General features: G+C 41.5%; 1 protein-coding gene across 2 annotated transcripts in view; it reads right to left on the reverse strand.

Annotated features, from left to right (window-relative positions):
• Positions 1-3,677: 3,677 nt before the first annotated feature.
• Positions 3,678-11,593, reverse strand: part of RGN (regucalcin) — a 37,684-nt gene continuing 29,768 nt past the window's right edge. The window contains exons 4-7 of one of the 2 annotated variants that reach the window (XM_015812281.1): positions 8,056-8,271; positions 6,278-6,409; positions 4,838-4,992; positions 3,678-3,976 (exon numbers count right to left, since the gene is read on the reverse strand). In XM_015812281.1, coding sequence (XP_015667767.1) covers positions 3,926-3,976; positions 4,838-4,992; positions 6,278-6,409; positions 8,056-8,271 — 554 coding nt within the window. In that variant the 3' untranslated portion in view covers positions 3,678-3,925. The remainder of the gene's footprint in view (positions 3,977-4,837; positions 4,993-6,277; positions 6,410-8,055; positions 8,272-11,593) is intronic. The other variant, XM_015812282.1, reaches the window with a different exon arrangement.

Here is an 11,593-nt window from a genome sequence, read left to right on the forward strand (position 1 = left end):
CTGAACCATTAACTAACTGTAGACTAAAATGTGGTTGAGTAATTTATGGTGTGGTATGCAAATACAGACATTAAAAGAACCTGTTCGCTAATAATGTAATTCTTGGTCAGATTCTTTTGAACTTAACTTTTTTTGCAGTGGTATTATAAATCTGAAAGGAAAGGACATATACTGATTTTTTTAAATTAATAATCTCCTTAAATGATTGGTTAATTATTAAGTTAATTAGTTTAGATTGTTAGACATGAAAATAATCATTTTTATCAATAATATTTACATTAAATGATCTGTATGTCTACAATACTTACTTATAATAGGATGGGGGACGTGTTTTTATTCAGGCACAGGCAAATGGAAGTACCTAATGTAGAAGAACATCTAAGTTGGTAATTTGGCATTTCCAGGAGTGATAATAAAGTAGGGTTTTTATGTGTATGCAACATCAATGTATGTACAAAGGGTGGAGTTTGATTGTGCTGCCACAAACACCATCTCTGCTGTTTTGCTTCTCCCACCCTCCTCTCTGCACTTCAGTGCTGCTGTCCTGTTCAACTATGAATAGGAATATTTCAATTCTGTTATCTAGACCAGGGATATCCAACCCAAGCAACTTTAAGACCTGTGGACTTCAATTCCCAGAATTTCCCAGCCAGCATGGCTGGGTGGGGAATTCTGGAAGTCAAAGTCCACAAGCCTTAAAGTTGCCAAGGTTGGATACCCCTGATCTAGATGAAGGGGAATATTAAGACATGGATAAAAATATTCCAAAATGTGTAAGAAGAATAAATGTGATAAACATGAACATAGCATCAAGACCGTTATATAGAGAATAGAAACATAAGTGAATGAAGAATAAGTGGGCCACACTATGTATGTATGTATATTTGTAGGTATATATCAGTGGTGGCGAACCGATGGCACGTGTGCCAGAGGTGCCACGCAGAGCCCTCTCTCTGGGCACGTGCGCAGTCGCCCCAGCACAGAGTTCGCCAGAGTAGCTTCTGCCTTCACTTTTTCCTTTCACCTGTTTCCGGTCTCACCCTCCTTCACCAGTAGCGAGGCCTGTGGGGCGATGGCGGCTGTATGGGGCCTCCGTATTTCGGTGAAGGTGACCGAGCTGGACCCCATGGAAGTGGAAAAAGGCGAGCTGTTTCTTCAGACTGGAGCCCCTGCTACCCCCTCGCCTGTGCTATGGCATCAGCAGAGGAACTAGCCGTACCAGTGGGGCACTCATGGAGGAAGCTGCTGCTGGTAATGGAGCCGGGGAAACAGGCCAGGTGGGGGGGAGCTGCCCATGCTGCTGCCACGAGGTGAAGCCAGTGGGAGAAGGGAGATTGGACCCATGTGCCCCGCTTCCTGGTATCCTGCCGCAGCCATGATGTGTTGCCAAAATCGGCCGCAGCACCAGTGGGGCGGCGTGAGAGTCTGCAGCAGGATACCGGGAAGTGGGTGCGTGGGTCCCCTTTCGCCTCGTGGCAGCGGCACTGGAAGCTTCCCCACCCAGCCTGTTTCCCCGGCTCCGCACCGGCAGATGGAGATGGCAAGGGGCTGGGAGTGTGCGTGGGACGATGCGGAGCAGCAGCTGTGAGGGGTGGGCACATGCCAGAGTCCGCCTTCACTTGCCACTGCCCCCACCAGTGCGAGGATGGGCGGCACAGCTTCGCTTCCAGAGTTGCTGCCGGCCGGGTCTGGTGATGCAGGGATTGCCGCTGCCGCCGCCTCCTGCCCAGCCTGCTGCGTAATAAAGCAGGCAGAACTGCAACCATCCCTCTCTTCAACCAGCCGCCCGCTAACTCGCCAAGGTCCCACGTGGCCAGATGCATCCCAGCATGGTTGGTTTCCCTCCTCCCTGTCCCGTCCCTCCTGGCCTCGCATGCTCTCCTTTTCCTGGGCACGACCCACTGCATCGCCTCCTCAGCTGTCGGCTGGCCATCCAGCTCAGAGGCAGCTTCTCTGAACTGGAGGCGGGCAAGGCGGAGCTGTTTTTTGTCTTTTCCTCAGGACAGCTTCGGCAGATCCCCATTCACCCTCTTCCCTTTCACTCCACTTTCAAGCCTTTTTCACAGCTCTGCCCACACAGCCACCGAAGCAGCAGGTGGAGCGCCTCGGCCGATGCGGAGCTGGAAAGATTGCCCCACCCACCACTGCCCAGATACCCTTGCTTCCCAAACCATTTATTTTCTGACCTTTCTTCATCACGCATCTCCCCCCTCCCCAACTCTGCCTGTTGCTGGAGGGCTGGCCCGGTATTGGCAGTGGGTTGCGGAGCCCCAGAGTGTGCCGGTTGAGTGGCCGGCAGGCTGTGGCTGCTGACGGACACCGTTGGCCCCATGCACTCACTGGCCTCTGTGTGCGGGGGCCGATGGTGTCAAAGTGACTCCTGCCTCATCTTGCCTTGTCCCGCGGCAGTGGCACCTCCACCCTGCCCCCTGCCTCGCCTGACCCCACAGGATGAGCCTCCGGCCCACCGCCCCACCCTCCAGAGATCCCCTGGATCTCCTTCAACCCTGCCTGGGCCCACAGGCATCCCTCCCCACGAGCAACATTGAGGTGGCCACGCCCACCCACTCTGCCGTGACCACCACAGCCATGCCCACCCAGTGGGCCACGCCCACCCAACACCCTGCTTTTGGGTTGCAGTTTGGGCACTTGGTCTCTGAAAGGTTCGCCATCACTGGTATATATTGTTAAATTTATTTGCCACCTATCTTGTTGTGGGGCTACTCTAGGCAGCTTAGAACCAGAAAAAAAGACATGAAGAGAATGCAAACAAAACACAAGTAAGATAATAGAACAATAAAATAAATAATGAAAAAGAAAATAACAATACATAAATATGATAACCAAAAAGAGAGACAGTTGCAGAGCAGAGAATAAGAGGGGAGGTGGAGTCCGCCATCAATCCAGCACCCACCTCCAGCATGGAACTCCCCCATTGGGTTCCCAGTGAATATACTAATCATCCCTTTTAGAAATGAGCCAGGAAAGGTCATTTTTTTTTATTCTTGTGGTTCCCCAGCATAGGAGATGCTGTCTAACCATGAAGAGTAGCTGCTAGAACATAAACAAAAAAAATGTGGGGGAAGAATTGTGAATTGTGGAATCTTTACAGCCAAAATATTCTTACCTCTCTCTTGTATGAAGCACACAAATGGCCAGCAAGAGACCTATTTGGGGCACATTGTCTGCACATAACCACTTTTGAGGGTGGATGGAGGGCAGATGATGGCTAATGGAGAAGGGTACCTCCTTTTGACTGCACTCCATGCCTCCCCCCAAAGATTCTGGCTCTGAACTCTGAGCCGGGTTGTGAAGAGGAAGGTGAGTTACAAGCAACATGTGATGTATATGTTGTGGCCAGAGGGATTGTAGAAACCTCTGCTAGAATAAAAATATAGCATCTTGGTTGTAAGGATGGCCAATGAAAAAGAAGGGAAAGAGGGAGGGAGGGAGGTTGTTAAAAGTGAAGACAATAATAGGTGATCCTGGATAGGATCAGTAAGATGGGAAGATAAAGTTTGTGAGTCTGCAGAGAAAGACTTGTAGATGAAATAGAAAAGAAAGGAGCAGAGTTGGGAAAAATGGCTGCATGCATCTCATGTTATAGCTAAATATTAATTAGCTTTTCAATCAACAAATTGATAAAATCACACATATACACTATTCATATATTTGAAATTTATTAAAATATTGATTTAACAGAAAGAAAAAACATTTTTAGTTAGCTATAATAAAAAAGCAAATTGGACACAATTCATGGCTGAATTCATGACTTGGGAGTTTCTTACTGTACTTGTTGGTCTACCATCCTTCTATAGCTTCTAAAAAAGAAACAGATAAAATGTGCAGTGATGCAATGGTGTCATTTCCTTCCATCCTTGTTTTGATATTTGCATCTTCCATCCTTGTTTCGATATTTGCATCTTTAACCTGCATATGCATATGGTGGTATTCCTTTCACCCCAAGGCCAGTAATCTGGTTTTAAAAAATGAGGATATGAACATGATACTTTCAAAATTGTAACATCTTTCCTAATAAACTCAAAGCATTTATTTCAAAAGCAAGTATTTGCCTACATATGTTCATTCGTTTAATTAGATTTGGAGTTTCTGACTATCAGAAGACTTTGTATGGCTTAAATCCAAGGACAAGAAACAATAAAATAGTAAAAAGAAAACAAAACAAAAAAGAACCACACAAAACACCCCAAAACTCCAACAAAATAATCATCAGGGGCTCAACAGCCATTTTAATCCTAGACCTGAAAGCAAAGATAGGTATTTAAAGACATAGCATTAATCTGAGATGCTTAGTTTGATTCTTCACAATATCCAAGCTGCTTTTTTTAGATACATTTTTTAAAAATCATATTAGAACTTTACTTTTGTTAAAGTGTTTTTTTTTAATGAATACTGTTTTTTTTAAAAAAGAAAGATATTAGTGAAAATTTAGCTCTTAAATCAGTCAGTTAAAACAGAGATCAATAGAAGGGAATATTCGTAAGTCAGGGTTGAACTGTGAGGTCCTTGACTCTGAGCTTGGTTGTTTTCTTGCAGACGTTTCCCTACCCAACTAGTAACATTATCAGTGCTCTGCCTTCTGCATCAGTATACTGATGATACCTAGTTGCATAATGAAATGTCTGCAAGAAAACAACCAAACTCAGAGAGCACATTAAAACAAAAATGCTGGAGAGGGTGTAACAATTATTAGAATAGCTGCCATCTTGACTTTATTGACCCCCAGATGCCCCTCAGTTAAATTAATCAAATGCTGCCCCCCACCTACTGTACCGTGCATATCATGATTTCAAATGTACTGCAGCACTCTGATTACCTTGAAAATGCCACCAGCCTGGGGTTGTCGTACAAGAGATGACTCATCCAGTCCAGCAGACGCTGAAGTGACATACAGTTCTGAATAATCATATCCACCAAAAGAACAGGAAGTTGTATTGTCTACAGGCAGCTTCACTGTCTGAATTCTTTTTCCTATTAAAATAAATCAGGTCATTTCCTTAACAAAGGGCAGCAGACCAGCAGAGTGGAACTAGTACGTTTCCCTCCTTAAATTTGGAAAAAGGTAAACACCCATCTACCAAAAAATGAGGGAGTGAAGGCTGCAAATGGCAAGCTGGAATCTACATTTAAATCTGCAGGTTACACACTCCATCCTAAAGAAACAAAAGGTAGGACCTAAAGCTGGAAAAAAGAGCTTCATGGTCTTTGAAACTTTTCAAAGGCAAAATACTGATTGGATGCATTGTGCATAAATGTGATTCATTTGTAAGAAATGGGACATTTGAATCAGTTGTCTTGTTCTGGATCATGTAACCCTGACTAGAGCATGTAGATCTGTATGTTAGAATGTTTGGCATTTAGTGGGTTAAGTGCTGTCTCCTTAAGAGATGGCTTATGGGTAATGTAGTTTAGCTAGTCAGCAATCCCATGTTAACAGATCTGTAGGAGGAGTCACTGAGCTCTTTACAGGATATCCTGGCCATGTGCCAGTTTGGAACGCCTTTGTCTGAGATAAGCATGGGACCACAGGAGGACTCAGATGGTCTCATTCCACGTTAGAAGTTGGTATGGAGAAAATATTAATTTCTTACCTATAAGGATGAACAGATGTATATTATTCAGAAGCAACAACCATAACTGCAAGTATTTCTGAATAAAGTATCTGTTTTGTAATCATTCTTATTGAGTTTATCTGTATGATCTGGATTTACAAAGCAACTTAACTCTGGATCAGAACATGTCTGATTGTTCTTTCACTATGAAAGGTAAAAATATTGTATGCTGTATGCCAGACAAAGTTCTTTACCTGTTTGGCAAAGTCTACAAAATCTCCCTGGGCACAGAGAAGACTTTCAAATTCTTTGATCCATTTATCTGGAGATGTCAGGGATTGAACCTAGGGCTTTTTGCACCTAAATCTACCTTCTGGATCACATGCAGGAAGCTCCAGGTCTTGGCATTTATGGGATGACATTATCACAGAGATTTCACCAATCACCAAAGGTTTTCCATTTGCATTAACAAGTAAACTAAAGCATGAGCTGCACTGCATTTCAGATAAGATAGGGCCTTTTTATACAATATATATGGGGACCAGCAGGCTGCTTTTCAAAAGCAACATCTCTGCATGAGCAAAGGAATGTTCTGGAATTAATAAAACACACATATTGTGTTTGCTCTAAATCCCCTACACCACACAGCTTGATCTCAGGAAAGAGATGTGGACTTCCCCAGCCCATTCCCTACAATTGCTAACCTGTTTCAGGATCTATACGGATTACCCGTCCTCCACCATAACAGGCCACCCAAAGCTTCCCTTCTGTATCAATACACATCCCATCAGGAATGGCCTCTTCCTTTTCCAATTCATACATGCTCCTGCGGTTGCCTGAAGAAACACATTGAAACATATTACAAGTTAAGACACACATTTCCCAAATAATATTTTTACAAGAAGAAATGCAAAGGGGAACATCATAAATTTATTTATCTTGGAAGGAGTACTTGGGATCATGCTGGAGAATATTCTAAACTGTAAATTGGAGTCTTAGAGAAGCAGGCTTTTATCAGTAATATAATATTATAGCAAAAGGATGGCTAGAGGTTGATTTCTCCAAATTATCGACATTATCTTCCAGCATGTATAGTTATCTTAAATGAGTAAGATTAACTGAACTACATAGTTGGGAAAACAAATATGGATAAGAAACATGTTTTTGGGTATCAAGTTCACTTTAGCTTAGATGTGCTGTACCTAAGAAAGTGGATCCATTGATCTGAGCATAGGGCTATGTACCTGAGATGGGGAGACCTAGTTGAATGTTTTCTCCTCGTTGCTGTTATTTATTTGTTTGTTTATTTAATTATGATGCCGCCCATCTCCCTTATAAGATGACTCTGGGTGGCTTACAGCCATGATACCTGACTCACACAGTACAGTCCCAACCCATCCACCTAAAAGAGGATGGATTTTTTTTCTTCATAGTTCGATTTATTTTGATTAACTGTAGTTTTTACTTTTATACTACAGAATAAAACAATGTTGCTATTGTAAGCAATCACAAGATATAGATGGCAAAAGGAGACTTTGGATCTGCTTAGCAGTAATCAAAGAGGGAGAAGAGATAGAGCAGGCATGACACCATCATCTCTGAAAGGGAAGAAAATAGAGCAGTGATATTAGTGCTTATTGTTTTCTTTATTAAAGAGCGCAAGTTTTATAAGGGCTGCACTAAGCATCTTAAAGAGGCATATCACAATATGCATTAGTAAAATATCCCTCCTCAAAATATAAAAATACTGAATCTTCTGGAAGGCTCAGAATAGCTGTTTCAAAGGCTTCTCCAGCTATGTGCATGCCTGCAATCACACTCTACTGTAGCTACCAGTGAAGTGAAGCCATTGTGCATGAACAACCAGATGCCCACAGTTGGGGAAACCTTAAATTTCTGGGATTAAGGAGTTACAAGCAGATGTGTGTTATATTGTGCTTTATATTAATGTTGTGTTTTGTGTGCTGTGGTGTGTTAATATTATATCTCATCCCCTATCCTTGGAGAAATAGAACACTATGTTGCTGAAACTACGGTCATTTCTAATATGCCCAATAAATGTTAAAGCTGTGCTTTAAACAGTTTTAAGAGAACATGTAAAATCAATTGGATTTTTACATAAAATGACTTGTGACTGTAGGGATTCTACTACAGTAGAATGTGTGTATTATGTGTGTGCGCATGCACACCCTTTCAAGTCAGTATTGATTCCTGGCAATAGCCTGGATTAGCTCCTACAGTTTTATTGGCAAGATTTCAGAAGTGCCTTGCCACTGCCACCTTCTTCATAGAAATGAGAGTGACTGGCCCAAAGTCACCCAGCGGCTATATGCCTAAGATTAGAACTCATAGTCTTCCAGTTTCTAGCCTGATCTCTTAACCACTATACCAAGAGTGGGACACAGAGAGAAAGCAACAATTTTAAAATGATGTTCAAAAAACAACTTTGTTACACATTTCAAAACATGGAAAGTAGGCATACAAAGCTTCCCGGTTTGCAGGTCATAATCAAAGGCATCAACACGGTACGAAAGGCTGTCAATGTAGAAGAAGGTTCTGTGATCCAGAGACCAATCCAAACCATTGGAGATGTCCACCTTGTCAAAATGTTTCACCACAGAATGGTCAGGAAAGAGAGTGTAGAGTGAGCCCTGGTGCCGTTCAACCACTGCAGGACGAATCTCCTGAGACATCGTACCTATGGGAACCAGAGAGTTAACAGGGAAAGATAACAGCACCGCAGAAACAGCAGGAGAAAAGATGGAGTTGGATGTCACCTTTCCTAAGACAGAATGGAAAAGTAAGGGGAGTGGGCAAATCACATATTTTCATGTCCACAAAATGCTGAGGTGCACTTTCAAGATTCATGGAAGCTGCTTATTATTGTTTTTTAAAAATATATTTTATTAATTTTTTACAATAACAGTCTTTAGTGCTTCGTGAACAATGTGTTGTCTGGGTTCATATATTTAAAACAATGATAATTAATTTCTACAATTAATCAATATGTTGGCAATATATTTCTTGGTCCTCTCTTCTTCCTGTAATATTCTTTTGTCTACATTAAACAAATATAATTCTTAATATTTTCAGTATAAACCAAGTTGAATATAAACATTTTTTAGTATTTATGCACATAATAATATCAACATATAACATGTTTTTTAATCAGCTTATTTCCATTGTATTTATAAAAGTCATCTTATTAAATTAAATTATATATATTAACCATATTCAAACAACTGCTTAGTCATATAATATTCCATCTGATAAGTTGAATCACGTCTCTTGACTCCAACTTTGATCTTCTTCTTTTGCTAGGTTGTATTTTTGTAAATGTTATTGGGGACAAAAAAGACAAATAAGTAAGTTTTTGTCTCCCACGTTTTGATAATTTTTCTGAGAGTTCTTTAATCCATTTTATTTGTTCTTCTTTTTTATCCTCAAATTTGTTTTGAAGTCCTGGATAATAAAGGATCTTTTTTGTCTTCTTTAAGGTTTTGCAGAATTTTTTTGTTTGTATTAAATTGTAGTTTTCTTCACTTGTAGCTTTTCTATTTAAGTCACTTTTATTTAATTTATATTCTGTTGTCTGATTTGTTTGTTCATTCTTTGTTGTCATTTTTTGAGTGTCATTTAGTTGTAGGTTTAAGTTAGAGATATGTTCATTTATATTGTAAAACTGATTTCTAATCTCATCATGGTTTGAAACAATTATCGTTTGAATCTGTCACAGCATTATGTATATTTTCTTCTGGAATGTATTTGTATTGTCTTAAGTCATTGTTCCTGCAGATCTTTGAAGCTCCAAACTGGGTTCTTCAGGAAAAAGATGTTAGGTATGGTTTTATATCACTTTTAGATAGGTATATAATATCCATTTTATCTCTCCCCTCTAAGTAGTTTTCCATTGGTGTCATAATCTTTTTAATTAGTTTTATGAATCCAGTCCATCTTAAAATCCAAACAGCCAAATCTTACTTAGTTCTTATCTTTATATAATGGTTTTATAATCCAGTACGTTTCCAATTGTCAAAGCACCACTGAAAACAATATTTTGTGGCAGTTTTCTTTTCAGGGGTCTTATAATTATCAGCCAGTCAGGATTCAGTTCAAAATATTTGACCATCTAAAAGTTTTCCAGTAATTTCTCCTTTAGAAGGTTAACCCAAGGCCATTTTTTTTTCTTTGCAAACAGTTCTTAAGTTAAGATTTAAGAATGCAGTTCAGTGTGTTTATAATCCCAGAAGGTCATCAGTTTCTAAACATACGTAGTTTCACTCAGTAGCAGATAACTCAATGCTTTGTTCCCAGCTGTTTTTTGCTGTTTCTAGGCATCTTGCCAAATTCTAGATCAGTGATGGCGAACCTTTTAGAGACCGAGTGCCCAAACTGCAACCCAAAACCCACTTACGCATCGTCGGGTGCTGGGTGGGTGTGGCCCATTGGGTGGGCGTGGCTGAGATGGTAACGGCAGACTGGGTGGGACTAAAAAGTTCAATCAATCAATTCCAACTTTGCAAGATCTTTTTTTTTTCCACGAGAAGTTGAAATTGACTGATTGATTGAACTTTTTTTTTTTGCACACGGCGACGGAGGCCTAAAACGAAAAGGTTTTATAAAACCCAGCTGAAGGCCTAGGACTGGGGCGACGGCGCGAGTGCCCACAGAGAGGGCTCTGAGTGCCACCTCTGGCACCCGTGCCATAGGTTCGCCACCACTGTTCTAGATCAATGCTGCTATAGTTTTCTCTAATCTTCCACTAGATGTCACTGTTCTGTTCATTTTTCAACTTTTTAAAACAGTTATTTTTGTTCTTCTTTTTATATATATATAATTTCATCAATGCTTTTTCAGGCATAGAGTTTTAACAGTTTTCTTAGCTTTCAAATTTATCCAAACTGTGGTAATGTTTATTCTCCATAAGAGTTTAATTCGCCGTTCTTCACCCAGTTTCAAGCACACTGTTCACTGTTGTAGTGGTTAATGCCTTTGGACTTCAGCTGCAAGTAGCTTGGGCTGGTCAGTGAGGCATGGCCAGCCTTTCTCCTGTCGGGTTAGAAGGCTTTCCCTGAACTGAATGAAATGACCGCTGTTGTTCCAGAGTTGTTGGGGCACCCTTCTTTCTTCGCTGCCTCTCCGGGGCGATTTAGACCCATTTAGGATTCCCTGGCAAGGTGAAACTAGCCATGGAGTGCGGAGATCTGCAATCCCACAACCGATAGCTACAGTGCAAGACCGGAAATCCTCAGAAGCTGCTTATTAGCTACATCTCTTCTTCCACAGCTTCCTTGCCTACATCTTCAAAAACAGAAACAAGGGAAGTGACCATAAACAAATGTCAAAAGCCTCTCAGTTGTTAGGATGATGTTTTGTTTTGTGGACCCTACTGCAGGATTTCAAAACCAGAAAGGAGGCAGAGCATAACCTATTTCTTTGACTTAGATCTTTCTCTCTTGAAACTCTGGCAACTGTTCTAGTTGGCTAAAAGAGAGGATAGATAAGATGCTTCACTTCAGGATTTATTGGAACCAATCAGCTTCTTCTTTCCTTCTCAGTGGCCTGTCCATAATACAAATACAAGTAGTTCTCGACTTACAGTAATTCATTTAGTGACCATTTGATGTTACAATGATATGGAAAAAAGTGATGTATGATCATTTTTCACACTTACAATCATTGCAATATCCCCATGGCCATGTGATTAAAATTCAGATGCTTGATAACTGATTCATATTTATCACAGTTGCAGCATTCCGGGTTCATGTGATCCCCTTCGCGACCTTCTGACAAGCAAAATCAATGAAGAAGCCTTTCCTCCGTGCGCATGCCTGAAGATGGCGGGTGGCTCCGGGTAGCTCCGTAGCAGCGGAGCTCGAAAGGACGGCAGAGGGGAGATTCGGAGGTCCCCGGAGGTCCGGAGACCCTTTCTTGGGTGACTCTCTCTCCCGGGACCGGGACCCGGGACTTGGGACGCTGGACTCGAGATCTGGGACGCGAGGAGATGCCGGGACGCGGGG

Source organism: Protobothrops mucrosquamatus, unplaced genomic scaffold, assembly GCF_001527695.2.
Source record: "Protobothrops mucrosquamatus isolate PMUCROS unplaced genomic scaffold, P.Mucros_1.0 scaffold77, whole genome shotgun sequence".
NCBI lineage: Eukaryota > Metazoa > Chordata > Lepidosauria > Squamata > Viperidae > Protobothrops > Protobothrops mucrosquamatus.